This window comes from Falco naumanni, chromosome 5, assembly GCF_017639655.2.
Source record: "Falco naumanni isolate bFalNau1 chromosome 5, bFalNau1.pat, whole genome shotgun sequence".
NCBI classification, from domain to species: domain Eukaryota; kingdom Metazoa; phylum Chordata; class Aves; order Falconiformes; family Falconidae; genus Falco; species Falco naumanni.
In genome coordinates, this window is record NC_054058.1 from 24,580,665 (window position 1) to 24,598,380 (window position 17,716).

The following is a 17,716-nucleotide window of genomic DNA, read 5'->3' on the forward strand; positions in this document are numbered from 1 at the left end:
CCTCCCACCTTTAGTAGTTCCTGTAGTGTTCTACTCCATTCTGTCAACCTCCTGGTACCACTGTCTTCATCATAGAGCATGAGCACATTTTAGCAGTGAATTAAGCAGCTTGACTGTACTTCTATCATATGCTTGTTCTCCCATCCCCTCTCAAAAGATTATGGCCTTTCAACCTGGAAGCTAGCCATCCCAAGACAGTGAAACGGCTTCCGGTCCAATATATGACCATACATGAAATATGGCTTACCCAGCACAAGAGCTTATTTAGAGGGATCAAAAACCCATTTAATAAAGGACTAGCAGTACCACACGCTTCAGGTTAAGTGCCTTTGAAAAACATGGAGACGCTTTGCTTGTGAGTGAAATCAGCATGTTTTCCGAAAAGCTAGTAACACCAACAATTCTGTAATAAAGCCTACAAACCACCAGTACCGAAAAAAGTGAGGACTCTCAGTCTTAAGTGTCACATCTTCTCCCTTATGTTATTACTACATTATACCATAATGTCTCTCAGGTTTAGATTTTTATTTGTGTAAAAAACAAGTGACAAGGGGCACCACTGAAGACAACGTAACAGTAGCAGAAGTTCTACTCCAGAGTTAGAATAGATTTCTGCATACTCTCATACTTGGATCTAAAAACATACCAAGGAAAAAAAAACATGACAAAATAAAAGGGCAATACAAATGAACACAGTAGGAAAAGTATTTGTGCCCAGTGCAGACTTTCCAGGGAAAAGGAATACGCATGGCAACTGATGAGCAAATCAACACAAGCTAGAAATAAAATTGGGAACAAGGATGAGGGGTCTTTTCACTCCAGAGTTCTCACATGCAGCATTCTATAACAGTTAAAAAAAAATAATCTTACCTGCAGAATCTGTAATCAAAGCCTCACAGAACACACACAATTTCATACTTATACAGTAGCTCAAATTATTCTAACCCCTTCTTCAAAACAAACCAACGGCTTGACCCCTAGGAACTTCATATACACATACACACACCTTCCCAAGTGAGATACGCTTACTTTCATGAGATAGTATTGTCATAACAAAATACTTCCATCTACTAAAAAAAACCTAACCCATCACTCTCATAAGTGCACGCAAGATTAAATAAAAGTTTTAAAGACAGATATGCCCTTGCACTTTCCTATCCCCACCTAGACTCAGTCACCTTGCAAAAACAGCCCCTGCACTACTCCCATGCAGAATTTGCATCACATGCAAAAGAAAACATACACAGAAGATTGCCTAGCAGACTTCCCGCTCACCTTTCAAAGCAAATACAAAATCAAATAATTTCATGCATTTGAAGTACTTTAAGTTTTGGCTTACCGCTGCAGGTGGCTGATATCCTCCATGCTGTTGTGACTGCACTTGGCCAACTGAAGCTCCATATCCCTGGGCTGCAGCTGTTGAGATTGACTGGTCATGCTGGGAACCATATGACACAGTCTGTTGACTGCTTACACATGATTCTGTATAAACAGATGATCCCTGGCCACTGTCAACTGTCCCATCAGCTGCAGAAGTTAAAGATCCACATTTCAAGAACTGCAGTCTGGATTCACAACTTTAAAGCTATAATAAAATATTAGATCGATGTCTGTGCCATGTAACATGGACCTTATCAGCATTTACCCTCTTGTAATATTTAAGTTTGGTTAGAAAATAAAATTTTCCCCTTCCTCAATATAGTAATTCCTTACCAATATGTTTTCCCCCAAGCTCTGAGAAAAATCAGTGATTTCAGGAGTTCCTTGGGAAGATACTTAACTGTAAACTATGCTTCCTATAAAAGGCTAGACTAGAAATAAAAACTTGAATTTCACATTGTTACAAATGATCTTTCAGGGTTTTTTTTAATTATTATGTTTATTCAGTTTTATACAGATGTATAAAACAGGTCTGTTGTGCTGGCTAGCAGATGCACCTGATGTAGGCATAGCTGAGAAACTAAAAACCTATTACCTAAAGAGTAGAAAGTAATTTGCTTTCTAACTTCACCATTCTAATACAGAAGTTCTCATCTACCATCATTTTTCAAATATTGATTCAAATGTAGGGATGGCAGAGGAGGAAAAGTTAAAGACATTAGGTTTTTTTTATGTATAGTATGTGAAACAGAAAGATCAAACCTTTTTTCAGTAAGGAAATTATGAGCTGAACTGCATGTACATGAGTCTCATTTCCATCTTAAACACAAGTTACCAAGGATTCAAACAAGCGTTCCTAACAGCTCTAACTGCACTGGTGCAAGAGTATCAGCCTTCTGCAGGGCCAAAACATACTGTCCCTATAGGAGGCCAGCAAAAACTAGGACATGTGTTCATGCTTCAGGTGCCTCTATTCATGTTGTGTATGAACTTAAAACAACGGAAAACTATTTTGTGCTAAGACACTGGACTATGAATTGTGCCAAGACTTGACTCAGCTAAGGCATAGGAATGCATCTTATTTTGCTGTGCTTTCTAGCGGGCTCACGTTCCTCATCAGACAACAGTGGTAGACAGCAACACCTTAAGATATTTACTGCTATATCCATCAGAAGTTTAAGACTTTAAGGAGGAGAACTGTGTAAGTGCAAGTTTCTAAACAAATCAACTGACACTTACAAAGAACAGATATACTGGGCTGCTGGAACTGCAGTTGTTGGTGTTGATCAGCTTCTGGTTCTTCAGGCTCCACTTGTGTAGAAACCGATGCTGAAGTAGTGGGGACAGGAGTAGTACCAGTGACAGATGGCGGATGCTTTGACCCTGCATGGGAAGCACTTGATGGTTGCTGTTGCTCCAGCTGCTGCTTCTGACTACCTTCTTCCTGAAGCTTCTTCTCCTGTTCTTCTCGCACCAATTGACGCTGCTCTCGCTTTCGCTTTATCAAAGACACCCTGTCCTTGATAGCTTTCGCCATTGTCTTGTGATCCCCTTCACAGACATAGCCAGATTCCACCTGAAGGAGGATATATTCACAGAATTCAGACTGTCATAGACAGCCACTGTTGTAGTGCTACAATATAAGCTCCCACTCTGGCATTACCTTCTCATCTGCAAACTTCTGAAGCCGTTTTATTTCTAGACAGTAACAACTGCAAAGGCAGCAGCTGACACACTACACTTCACCGTCAGAAAACACCAGTACTTCCGATGCTTTGTAAGACCACCCTCACCACTTACCATTTCTTGTGCTACATCCTCTGGGACATCTCTCTCCAAGTCAAAGGAAAACTCTATTGCCTCATTATCTTTATATTTGCCCTTGAGTTTTTTTATGTCTTCAATTCTCAGCCAGAGTTTAATGGCAATTTTTTCTCCATCATCTTCCTCTGCTAGTTCTACCCGTACTCCAGTCTCTTCTTGGAAGAAAGCATGATTCAAAAGGTCCTTAATAGCATATCTAGCATATTGGGAAAGAATATAGAAAGCACACACAGTTATTAGGTTTTCCTAAAATATTAAGGCATGTTCTTGCCTCATGACCTCCTGAATTTATTCTCTACATTTCACACTTCTCCCAAAAATTACCTGACAGCCTATTATTCAAATGTCCATTTAAAAGCATGATGGAGAAACAAAAGGCAGCAGATGTACCAGAAAAACACCATCACACTTTGGTCAGCAGCAGTACCAACAGATTTAAGCCAACTGAACAGGATATATATATATATAAACTAAAGCGATAAGAAACCTTGAAGAAACAGTTGGTTTTACTGAACATAAAGATCCACCACAACTCTTCATCCCTAAATCAGTACAGTAATCAAAGTATATATTTCACTATTTCAAGATCTTATCAAAAGCCTCATCTAGTAAATTCAGCACTTGATAAGCACCACATGATGCCTTTCATATTTGATACTATTTTGAACCACTTCAACTTGCGTTCTTTTTGGCATAATTAGCAGCTTTGTCCTAAAGGTACAAGACAACTATGTGCATATATGCACAGCATTAGCAGTATTAGTCTAAAAGCTAACTGCTTGAACTAAATGGCAAGAAATAAGTGATGTGCAGCCACAAAAGTAAAAATGGGGAAAAAATCAGAGATTGTTTAAAACCAAGAAAAAAACCCATAAATTAAAAATATACAGCAATACCATCAGGTGTAGAACTTCAAGAATTAATAGAAGGGGATTAATAAACACCCATAAACTGACAAAAGTAGCTCTGAACAGAACAGCTGGAGGCTAAAGGAGGTTCAAAGGCTAAAGCATTCTCAAAGTGGACATTCAGTAAGCAGTAGCTATGTAAAATCTGAAAACAAAATAAACCCCACAAATAAGCCATCAAAGCAGTTACAGATCTCCTGTAATGGTATAAGTGAATCGCTTTGAGTAGAAATGTAGATGAAAATGAGCAGCAAGAATTTGAAAAATAAAAAAGCCCTCAAAATAATCAGCCATAACACACCAACAAAAATCAAAGGGACAGGAAAAACGAAGGATTACAGAATAACAAACCAACTAAGTAATCCAAATACCTGGGAACCCAGAAGGATTGTCTTCCACTGTTTTGCTGACTAGGTCAAAGTTTTATTAAAAGCAGTAGAATTTCTGAATAAACTGACATGGATGGTTACTACAGCATTTGAACTTTTCCTGACATTTAATTCTCTAAAATAATCATTGAGTAAGAATCTACCACAGATTAGATGCTGCAGAAGTAATACTGGCTTTCCAACATAACACAGAAGATCCCAGGAACTGGATCTGGTATCATCACAGGTAAGACTCAGTCATACCTCTATCTGAAAAGGTAGTACTTACCTTTCACCTTTGTTTTGCCGAATGCATCCCTCAATAATCTCCTTCACTTCAGGGATTGCTACTTTATCGAAGCTGGCTGGCTTGACACCCTGAAACACAGAAGTAACAACATAGAAACTGGAATCCCCAGCTGATTTAAGTTTTGGTTGTGTTTACAGGCTGTTTTTACTCAACAGATAACTGGCCTGAATTCCCCACTAGTCCTACTTATTAAGAAATCTGACCCCAATCTTACTGTTCATCTGTTTGTTACTGACTTTTACAAACATCCCCCCTCAGCCCCATTTCTCAGCTACATTTCCACAAAAGAAGGCTTTAGCAGTTAGGGTCTCAGTTATGATAAGAGAACCATTTAGTTTCCATGGAAGTTATCCTGGTTAGAAGCGAGTACACAGACAGGAATCATTTCCTTCCATTCTCAGTCCAATGTAACACTAACACATGAACCTACACGATGCTGCTTCCCAGAATGTTTCCAACATGCCATTATATGCAGTAATTTTGGCATAGATTGATTTTACAGCAAGAACTTTAGCCCAGAATGATCTGACTAGATCATTAAATGTCCAATGTTTAAAAAAAATAAAATTAAATTAAAAAGCACAATATTTTCCTGTAGCTTGGCTCTCCCCAGAACACCTACTATATCCAAACCACACTCCTGCATCACTACTGTCATGAGTTCAGGAAAATGAGCTTAGCAATACAGATGTTTACAAAAGCCCTTCAACAACACATGGCAATCCCTTCTCCAATACACACTAAAGCCATTGGGAGAGAGCAAAACCAAGTTTAAGTATAATCAGCTACTCAAATCAGTAAAGCAAACAGGCTGTGAGGTATGACCACCTGGGAATTCTGCAACACTACAGGCAGAGTGCCAAGTTTCATCACTTAATCATGGTCAGAATCTCTATTTTGGGGACAATTTGGCATTCAATTTTACTTGATTCAGCCTTTAGCTTCAAATTCTGTACTTAAGACCACAGAACAAGAGAGTGTAAAGACATCCTGTTCAAACTGCTACATGAGGAGTTTTCAAGCCAAACAAACCTGAAATCATACATTTGATACATCTGATCCTGTGCAACTGGTAAATCACAACTAAACAAAGTGAAAAACACAAAATCTGAAGTATAGAAATGAATGTAGTAGCAGTACAAGTATAATGATTCATGTCTAACCAGAAAGTATTCCTCCCAATACCCTATATAATACTGCTGCCCACCTAATGGGGACACCAAGACATGACACACATACACACCCCTTCCTCTATTGCCAGCAGAAAGTAAGTCTTGAAAAGCAAAAGTTCAAGTCTTTGAACCAGAGCCTTTGCAACCACAGACCTTCATTTAACTGAACACAGAGACTTTATACCATAATAATTTCCATCTACATTTAGATCATTTTCTCCCACTTGGCCAGACTTGGCAGTATATTGACTCCATATGTCCGCTGCCTAAAATATTCTCTACCACACTCTTCCAGGAGAGGGCACAGTCAACGTCAACTTGTAACTGATGCAAACACAAGTCTGGGAGAAGCGCTGAGTCTAGTCTTTCAGCAAAGAACAGAGGTATTTGTCACTACATTTTACATAGGTATTATATCACAAGTTTTTAAAAGGACAAAAATCCTGTAGGAAAAAAAAGTTTTCACTTTGAAAAAACCTTCCTGTTACAATTCTGGTTATCTATTTCTTTTCTCTAAAATTTGCTCTTACGATACTCCAGCAGTTCAAATTCACAGAACTGAAGAGCGTATTGTGACTAGAATAAGCCCTGAAACACAGTCTGTCAGTGAACATTAGCTTAATGCTTTTAAAAGCTTCACTGAACATTAAGACTTCTGGAGATCAATGCCTCAGCTGCTAAGACACCAGATCAAAGTTTGGATGGGCAAGTTCAATATACTTTAACCAGGTCATATCACAAATCTCCAGCTTCCTAGCAGGACATCGCAGAGCCTCACATTCTATAGAGATTTATAAAACATGTTTTAGTGTTTATTACTGGCATCAAGTACCTGTTTGTATGTGTCTTTGCTCATATAGCAGACTAGTCACAGACACTCACCTTTAATTATGACCAAGCTTAAAATATGGCCCCAGGAGCTGAGGTTCATACATGCATAAATATATTCCTATACATAATTAAACGTTATGCTATATACACATACATATATAATCTAAGCAATAGTTCAATATTCAACTGCTTATTGTATATATTTGTATCCAAATTTGCCAAAGTTTAAAACATCTGCATCTCCTAAACAGCTCAAGCCCCAGACACAGCACAGCAGCTTGTGTGTATGTTCATTTACACTGTGCCAGCAGAAGGAAGATGTCAGATCTGTGGCAATCTCAGAAAAAGTAAAAGCTAGGATGAGTAAGACAACTGGTACAGCAAAATATTAACATAAAGCCAGAACATGAGTTTTCATGTTAACTATTCTACCACATGCTCTGTTCTTGCATTAAACCTGAACAGGTAAAGCTAAGAACAGTTTCTAAAAATCAGTAATTCAGTCTGCTACCCTGAAAGAAATTAAATACGTATTCAAAATCTTCAGGTCCTTCCATGAGGGCCATCTTACAGAAGCTCCCACCAGCCTCCTCCAGCATAGCTTCTATGTTCCTATCTGCTCCTCAGAAAATCTGAGATAAGCTCACAGTAGGGCCTAAAGCCAACAGTACCCCTTACACTGAAGTCCAGGCCACCTAAGTACCATCAACTTTTAAAAAAAAAATATATATTTTTTAGGTCCTCCAAACACTAGGGGAATATCAAACTAATTTACATAACAAGAGAGAGGATACTAGGAATGAGAGAAATCAATAAATCAGTGAACCCTTTCCTAGGCATCCTAGGCAGAACTGAGGGTGCACCTTCGTTGGCCATCACAGAGAAACCAGTGAGGCCACGCCAGGCCCTGCAATTCACATAACCTTCATGTGTCCTTAAGATCAAATGAGCTGTGCAGCCAAGCATACATTCATTACTTTCTGCACCCAAAGCCACTCAAGTACATGCTAAGCCATACAGGACTTCCTGGCTTTCACCACACTTACTGCAAGATGGGCACATTCTTATGCGCCCCTCCTGGTCCCCAAACTCCTTAGAAGAGTCAATCACAAGACAACTCATCTTTTAATTTACCAGTCCAATTCCCCCATGGCAGTTTAATAAGAGCTAAATACCTGAACCTCACTAGCATTTTTTGAGTCTTCTAAAAAAAAAAAAAAAAAAAAATAGAAGGAAGAGCTCTTGCAGAGGAAAACATAAAGTGTAGACAGATATAACAGGCAGGCACGCAAAGAAAGCATCAACATTTTCTCAAGCTACCACCTAAAACAGCCTGAACTGGCACGGCTGCTGAAAGCAAGTCTCCTGTTCTCCATCTCCCATTTCCACAGCCATGCCACTTCCTCCCTGTCGCCAGCACATACATTCATACAACTTCACAATGAACCAGATCATGGTGTTCATCAGGATTGAAACAAATCCAACCAAAAAAGTCTGCTGCTATTTCCAGTGAGCTGAAGGTCCCCAGTCTGGCTCCCTACACTGCTGCACTAGCTCTCAGGCTTATAGAAAGAAAGCGATAGTACAATAGCTAACAAGGGCTGAACAGCTTCTTGTGAAAGAAGTGCCAACTTTAAACCCACTGAACACTTACATTTTGAGAGCACCTCTAAAACGTGGGCATATATGTAGGTACCACCAAAGTGCAACCGATGCAAAACTAAATACTTATCTTAACAGTCTTCACGTTACACGTAAGTGAAATATGAAATCTCTTCTTACCTTGGATACGGTGAAGTTTGTTATTTTATCAGAATTTCATCAGGTGAAAAAAGTGTGTTTTAAAATTCAACATCCACATTTATATGGTTATTTGATCCATTAAAGGCAAGTTAGGTATTCTTAAAAACACTAGGTTTTCAAGTTACTTTAAACACCAAAGTATAAGCTACCCAGAACTCCTCTTCACAATTTTTGCCTAAAAACATGTAGTATTTTGCATCAGTTAGATCACCAGACTACTGAGTCAGTGGTTTAACATCTTGTTCTAATGCAAGAGATAACAAAAGTAACATTTACTACATAAGAGAAAGTACAATCAGTGTTGCCTAACTTTTACACCAAACCAAAATGAAGACAGAGGTGGTGTTACATACCCTCATCAATCTTAAATTGAAAAAAAGTTAAATTTGGAGTAACACCACAGGTGGAAAATAGCAGAAGTAGCAAGTGCTCCAGCCTTGCTGTTCAGGATTTTAATCGACAGTTTAAAAACTACAGGGAAAAAAGTACAGTCAAGTTTAAAAGCTGGAGACCCAAGCTATGCAAATGTAAAACAGTCCAACAGATTTTTCAAGAATTCTGATGCACCCCCAAAAACCCTTTGCTGTGGCTAAACATACTTTACAGAGCTGAAATTCTTACTTACCTCTTTAACACAATCCTTGTGAGAGCAGCAGCAGTGGGAACTAACAATTACAAATACAGGACAGATCTCTCTTTTTGTAAAATCCATCAGGAAAAGACACACGCACACACCAAAGAGTGAGTTAAGTGCTAGTTTCCGATGGGAATCCACTAGGCTGTGGACTTAACGCACAGCGGAAGGAAAGCAGACATCAATGTTAGAAGGGAGCATTGTTTTCTGTTTGACACCTCTTCTACTTTTCCAAGTCCAGTACATGAGGCTGCAGTGATCTGAGCTTAGTATCTGCTTTTGCCACTCAAATACTGAACAGAATTGAAAGAATCGGTAAAAGCCAAGAGGTAAGCGTGCCCTTTCGGGCCTGCCCAGCTAACTGCAAGGAGGGGGAAGAAGAGGCAGTGCAGGGATCCTTTCCTTCCCGCATGTCCCCGCCCCACACCCCGTCCCCTCCCCCTGGCTGCTCTGCCTATTCTCCACCCAGGGTTAAGCCTGCATGGAGGATCACCACCCAGTCCCCTCCTGCTGCTGAAGTACACTTTCAAGCAGAGGGGAACAGGCCTGTCGCCCCGTTGTTCTGACCCAAGGCTGCCGGTACTAGTTTTGTACAGGGGGTTAAATGCAGCTGTCATTTCTCCTCTTTCCGTGGAGCTACAGAAATTATACATACAGCTGACTACAATTTAATCCTAACAGAACACACAAGTCTGCACTGGGATAATGTAATAGATTCCACCTCCCTCCTTCCTGGCAATTGCATTCTGCTACCATTGGCAACATCATCTGCTTTCCTTTTACTAGGTCCTTCATGTAAGGGAATAGGTATTTGAAGGTAATTTTCAAATTGTTCGACAAAGTTAGAAAACCACATTCCTGCTTGTTTTACACCACATGCACACAAATAATCTAGAGTTGTATTTTTGAATGTCTCTTGCTCGACTTTAAACCTAAACCTGAAGTCCAAGGTGGTTTCAACCCCGCCCCCCCCAGTATCTAGATTCAAACAGCCGTTATAAAACTTGTCATTTTCATTTAGTAAGCTTGTCCAATTCGGGGCTGTGTGTGTGTTTTTGGAAGGACATCAGGAACAATGCTAAGAAAGATCACGTACACCATTCTGAAGTTTGAAATTATTTTTGACCAACTAGTGATGATAGACTGTGATAAAATTCAATTTCAAATCAAGATCACTTTTCAGCCCAAAAGAGCATACTTAGTTCCTCAAGTATACCACAGTTATCCCCGTGTTATTATTATATCACATGACATCAATGTTGCAAAAGCAATACTTTTAGATCTTTTACTGAGCATTTTAGAAATCCTCTCCACCAGCTGTGAATCTCTAGAGGAGTCAAGGGAAAGGGGATCATTAAAGATCCTGCTATGTTGATTGGCCTTCCAACCACTTAGCTAAGACATTTTGTAACCCCAAAAAAGAAATAAACTGTTGATTAACATCTCCATAGACACACTGCAGTCAAAGCAAATCTACTTCAGTGGAATAAAAATCTTAACATTTTGCACACATAATTAAGGCTACACTTTTCTGGTGTACACCACATGACCTGCAAAGAACATTAAATGTTTCAGCTTTTAACAAGCACTGAGTCCACCTGTCCCAATCTAACCACAATTCTTGCTTGGTTCTTTCCAAAGGTGCTATAAAAGCAGAGCTTGAAAGAAATCTGCTGTAACTGATTAATCTTCTCAAACCAAATGTTCTAATGTTGCAGTTCAGAGGCTAATAGAATGGGTAGCAAAGTCAAATCACACAAACAAAGTAATTAAAGTCTCTACATTTTCTTTTTACTAAGTTGTTACCATTCTAGTTTGTGCCAGTCCCAGGCTGCCACAAACCATTAATTCCAGGAATTTAGACAGAGCATATGATTCCAGTGGAAAACAAGCCAATGGTCCTACCTCCTTCCCCACAGTCTCAAAGAAGCCCCCAGGCAATGGTATATATGGCATTTAAATTGGTTTACCCCATGATCTCCTAAATTTCACCACCTGCTATTAGTTACTTACCCAGCTCTCAAAACCTACATGTTTAACCATTTCACCACCATTTCCATCTCTATTCCTTCATCTTAATCCTGTTGCCTGTTCTAGAAACAATCTTTCAGATTTAGTCCTTAATTTCACACAGGGCGCACCCAGAACTACTCAATAATTCTCATTCCAGTCCAATCAAATATCTATTGTGAAAAGGAAGAATTCAGCTTAAGATCTACTCAGTTCAAGAGAGATATGGGCTGCTTACAGAAGATGGCTTTTATCTTTCTTGTTAAAAAAGGAAGCTAGAGTAGTTGAGACTGCGGGGGGGGGGGGGGGATTTAAAACAATGCAACACATACAATATGTGAAAATTCAGCTTCTCAGAGTTCAGTATTTTCATAGCAATTAATCCTGGACAATTGATAATTCTGCCAAGAATTAAATCAGTAAATCCTGCAGAATAAGCCCTGCACCAGATCACTATCCCAACAGAATAAATAGCATTACTGCAATACAAGCAGTAGGAGCAGATGAAAGCTTTCAGTGCGCTAGAGTTAGCTCATGAGGCACTATTTAGACTAGGACAGGCCTAGTTTTCTTCTCATCAAAACCAACAATTGCACCTTTTGAACTCGACTGCGATCAAAATTCATATCTCAGCTATTCGAGAGCTCTATGTCACTGAAATAGCTTAACCAGTTGGTCCTCACCCTCTGCAATGCAGGTGGGTAAGTAACTTAAGTCCCATCATTCTTAAATTTCTCCAGACCAGCTGTCTTCACAACTTGCAACAGATAACCATATTTGCCTGGATTTCAGAAATTGTAAAGGACAACAGAGGCGCTGTAGTATTTATACAGGCCTGCTTGCTGCAGCCCAACTGATGACAACTTAGAAAGTTTTCCTCCTCTATTTACCGCATACTCTCAATTTGAGCCATTAATAGAGGCCAGTCAAAACAGCAAATAAAAGCTCCCAAACATACATGATTAAAAGTTGTTATACACAGAAGGTATATTTGTGTTTTGAGCGACACATCCATACTAACTGCTTATTCCTAAAGTTTATGAGGTTGCTTAAATATGAGATAATCTTGGGTGAAAAGAATAAAACTGACTCCTCATTTGACTAGCCATCACTGCTCACTGTCACCTCCACATCTGTACTCTACAACTGGTCTCCAAGCCCAGGGAGTCACAAGACACCGACTGCTTAACCAACTTCTTTGCCAGTGTCTCAGTACTGCATTTTTACTTATTAAAGCCAAAGAATTTAAAGCATTACAAACCTTACAAGACCAGTATAGTAGGCTACAGTTCTGCTCCTGTTTCTACACAGTTAAATTTGAACATGAACTAGCCATAAATCTTCCTAGAAATCGTTGGCTGTGATCCTTTCCAGCACTCTCAAGTAAAAGGCTATAACCAAGCAATAAACCCCCCCCACACTGTTATCTGTGACAATATCAAAATACAGATTATGCTATGCACTACTGCTGAATACAGACCATGCCTTACAACTCACTCACTGACTTGTCCAGTACACCAGGCATTTTAAGTTTTTACTTTAGACATGACAGTTCACTGTACTTCAGCACCTTCAGGTAAATATCAACCTATTTCAGAAGTCCTAAGAATCTGGAGCCCTTATGACTAGATAATTTTTCAGTTAAAAAGTAGATTAACTACTCTCAGCCTACTGTAACTGCACCAATTCTAATGAATAGAAGAAACTTCTCAAGCTCTAGAACAGGAAATTTTTTAACTACAAGGCAGGACACAGTTCCTTAGTGTTTAGCTGGCGAACAATTAGGATACTGGTGCACGTGAACAGTGAAAAGGGCCTCGTTTAGCAACACACAGCATGAGGATGTAAGTTCGAAACAACAGTAAAGTCTGACTGATCAAGTGCACCGGGTGCTAACTTTTCAGTTTTTACTCTTGCACAAGAGTGTAAAAGTAAGATTAGTTTTATCTGTTGTGCACCGTTCTTTAACCTCACACTTAGGAGCAGGGATGCCACCTATATCATGCAAACAAGAATATGCAGGGGTGAACGTCCTGAACTAGCTGAATGATATTCTGCTTTATTGAGACTTCAGCTTGGAAATGGCTTTAAAAAAAAAACCAGACATGCTTGGACACACATTTCAGTGCTATAAATTTAGAAATGCTACAGGGACATAGTAGTAAAAGTGTCTTCTATTTTCAGTATGGAAAATATATTTTTGAAAAAGTCAAACTAGATTTGTTGCATTCTCTGCTTTAATCAGTTACCATTCTGATAGAAAACCATCATCTGGTATTCATCTTTAAATTCAAGTACAGCAACAGTAATTCAAAAGCCACACATCTAGTCGACTCTGAACTGAATTAAAAAGAATGATCCAACATGAATTACAAAATACATCTGGTACCAGAACTAGCCCTCAAAAGATGATACCTACTAAAAGGCCTAGGATAACATTGCAAACACCAAAAACAGCACACAATTCAGACAACGACCAAAAGTCATCATTCCTTTTATGTTATGACTTATTCCAGTAGGACTTAAGGACTTCTATTTACATACCAAAAGGTTCAACAGTTTTGAAGTACAGTCTTAAAAAGCACTCCTATGCAGAAAAGTTTATGATGGTGGTAATAGGTGGTAAGGTAGAAAAATGTCTCAGAGATGTTTACCTTAAAACAAAGACACAAGCTCATAGTGTTAGGAAGTTTCCAAATGCTTACACTAGAAAAAAAAAGCAACAGACTTTTCTTTTCAGTGTAAAAACATTATGCATAATAAGCAACAGAATTTCTTATACATGTATTTTACTCTATTGTGTGTTTCTACTTTTGGGAATAAACTGTATCTGCAAAATCACATTCAACTTTGGTGACCTCCACTCTTTCATACAGCAGCAAACAAAAGCGTTCAAACAGGCATATGTGCCCCCATGTCACTGCCTGCTCTAGCAACAGCTCTGAGTAACTTGGAGGTAACTATAAAGGGTTTATGTAGATTTTGGTGGAGTCCTGGCCTATGAATCACATCATAACCTCAAAATAACTTATTATTACTCAACACCCCTGTGAGCTTCCACAAGACTAAAACTGTCTTGGACTTACCCCATTCCTAACCCTGTGCAATTGTAGCAGTACAGTTGGCAGGACAAGAAATAGTAGTCCACGCATTCCTAATGTCAGTATTTTTGACTAGTGGCACTATACTGACAAATAACATTAAACTACCAGTCTCCCCACAGTAATGTTTCAGTGATTTGTTAATAGTTCTTATCACACTTCAAAGCCAGGCATTATAAAAACCACTTAGCACCTCCCTGTTCCTAAGAAAAGTCACCTTCTTCCCATCTCTTGTTAAATTAATCTCTGTTAATATAAGAGCTAAACAGACGTCAGTACAGGACAGATTATTAAATAGTATCACAGTTTTAAAAGGCCTGATCCTTAATGGATAATGAACTTTAAAATTTTTTAAACATACACTGTTAATTCAGTACTCTATGAACCTATTTAGGTTTCTAAAAACACATTGGAAACTGCAATACCACCAAATTTTAGAATTTCAGATTTTAAAAATACATCAGATCTTGATTTTATGCAACTCTACCAAAGCTCACACCCTTCCCTGGCTTTTAATTCCCGATAATTTTAAAATCATATCCAATTCAAAATTGCTAAGAGACACGTTCCAGGCTCAGCAGTAAACAATATAAATAAGAAAGATCTTCTTTCACTTCAGACCAAGTTTTTTTTTACAACACCATTATTAACAACACAGTTTTAGTTGTCATCTAGAGGCTTTTGATGCTGAATAGTACGAATGCCTTTAAGAGCAACTCATAAGCTACTATTAGAAAGGAATTCAGTTGAATGAGCCTTTTTCCTTCCAACCTCAGGTATCATCTGCCCTAGATGTGCAAACCATTCAGCATGTTACATCTCGGTGTTCAAGCTGATCCCCGCTTTTTTCTACTTAGTCATTTCTTAAAGACGACTTCTAATCTAACATGCAAAGCTTCTTGAGATACTAATGCTTCAAGACCTCAAATTCCCATCTTCCATTTTTAAGGCTAAGATTTCTGTCACAGATTCATCAATTCAGAACCTCCGCCCTGCAAGATTATTCACTCTTAAAGACATTCCAGCAAAATGCTTGCAACTGAGTTAACAGCTACAAGAGGCAAGTGGAAGAAGCTTAAGTATTCTTTAGTCCATTCAGCATGATGCAGAGGAACTGCATCTGAAGTGATTTTTTTTTTTTTTTCCATTTGATACTTAAGTACACGAAGTTTCTTCTTTCAATGAACACAAGAGTTTGCCATGTTTTTCAATTAATCTGTTTCCTGTGCTTGGTTGAAGATTTGTGGTCTCAGTATCTGGTTTAACGAGACTGCTTGTTCTGTTTGAGGGTTACCTCCCCCCCTCCCCCCCCTACTTTTCCATTGACTTTTTCTGCAATGCTTTTTCCACTTGAAAGCTTGATAGGAAGGGTGTCTCTGTATCTATCTGAACCAGGCCAAGAAATCAAGTTATTCAAGGTAAAGAAACAGAGTTTTACATATGCCCAGAAGAAGTCACATACTGTTTTCAGAAAGCAAAAGAGGATGTTCAATGTGCATTATGCACTTCCATTAAAATGAGTCATAAGTCTAAAGGTTAAGCATTTATATTTGCTCCCTAGGACCCCTCAGGAATAAGGAAAAAAGAGCTGGGATATTTTGCCCATTGCATCTCTACTGAAAGTGAGGTAGTTGACAAGTCTAGACAATTATGATGTCTAACTTTTAAGACACTATAAAAAAAGAGATTAATTTCATCTCAATTGACCAAACTACAGCATTTTGTAACTGCCTGGTTGCTAGCCAAAAGCATGACCTTCACACTAACCAGTAAGCTTCAGTTCCCACCAGTTAGGGAAATTAAGGATTTTTAAACCAGTTAGACACTGCCTAGTCAGGTTACTCATTATGTACCTTGTTCCCTTGGGCCTCTTTTTAAGCTCCGTAGATCAGAGAACAAAAATGTTGTGCCCACTCTGTAGAACATTTCAGTACAATTTTTTTTTTTTTAAGTCAAAATGCAAAGTGGTTTTTTTTCCCTCTTCTCATCATAAGGCCAGCTCACAAGGCAGACATTTGTTTGCAGAGAAGAGACTGAACTTTTGGTGAAAGCAAGGACAAGTGCAAAACTTAACTTTGTCAAAGTAAACATGGAGAAAATTAAGTATAGAGCACAAGTTCATCAGGAGAACTTAGAAGGTAAGTTACATAATGGGAGGGGGTGAAAAAAGAAAGTTACTGCTTATAGTCAGCTGATTACCTTTTAAGCTAAGGATGGTCTTACTGCTTTTGCAATGAACATGTTTGGATTTTCATGTTAGTAGTAGATATGCAAGAATGAGACAAAACTGCCTAATAAACCCATAAACTGTCTTTTTTACTAGTCCCTGAACGAGTCAATCACCTAGAAAATTTAAGACTTGGGACATCCAAGTATTAGAGGTTGAACGATCAGTCTCTCTACACAGCTATAAAAATAATCTGTGCTTTAAAAAGAAAGCTTGAAGGAAATATAGTGTAAAAGTAATCAATGTCTATACTACATCTGCGAGTGGTAACTGCAACATGAGCAAACAAAAAAAAACCAAGCCAGCCTTCGAGGCGACTGCATGGGTTACACTGGTCTCACCAGAGGCTGAGATAAAGCGGCTGAAGATACTGCAGTTAGTTATGCCTTCACTGCATTGCTTTCCAAACAAACTAGATCATAGAACAGACATCTTAAATATGATTTCTTAAATATCTCTGTTTTCATTTCAATGCACATGTAAACCCATTTCAAATATTTCCTGTGACAAATTGTTTAATTGAAATATGCATGGAACAGGCCAAGGAAATACCAGTCTCCAGAGAGGAATGAAATCAGACGGGGAAATCTTCCTCAATTTTATCAAGATCCTACACTCTTTTTTTTGTGTGTGTGACTGAGTATGTAACAGAATTAAGTATCTTGATTATGTTTTGTATTGGAACTGTCTGTATTGCTCTGATATGGTGCAGAATTTGGGGAAAAATTTGGGGGGGTGGGGAGATTCTCTAATCTAGTAGCATATCACACAGACAGTTGTGTCTGCACAAGGGGGCAGAGGAGGAAAAAACAAAAAAACAATAGGAACAGGCAAGACTACCTTAATAGTGCAGCTTATTTTCAATTATTTGCAGGCTTAGATGTTTTTCCCCAAGATCAAGTAGGCAGCAATAAGTACCCACTGGATGCATTCAGTCCCAGCTGAAGAGATGAAGAGACATACTGCTTACTCAGAAGAGGTATTGTTGCCCCTAAATAAGGTAAAAATCCCAGGAACTGCAATTTCTTTAAGTACTAAGCACTAATTTATTTGAAGCATTTCCAAAGAACAACAGAGGATAGCTTCAAATGAAGTAAACTGGTTTGAGACAAAATTGCAACGTTACGATTTAATGAAAACAAAGAGGA

The 17,716-nt window shown here is 38.7% G+C and overlaps 1 protein-coding gene across 1 annotated transcript in view; it reads right to left on the minus strand.

Moving 5' to 3' along the window:
- Positions 1 to 17,716, minus strand: part of WNK1 (WNK lysine deficient protein kinase 1) — a 104,747-nt gene that overhangs the window by 41,112 nt on the left and 45,919 nt on the right. Inside the window, 4 exon segments of the mRNA XM_040594864.1 lie at positions 1,340 to 1,527; positions 2,620 to 2,956; positions 3,181 to 3,400; positions 4,770 to 4,858. Coding sequence (XP_040450798.1) covers positions 1,340 to 1,527; positions 2,620 to 2,956; positions 3,181 to 3,400; positions 4,770 to 4,858 — 834 coding nt within the window.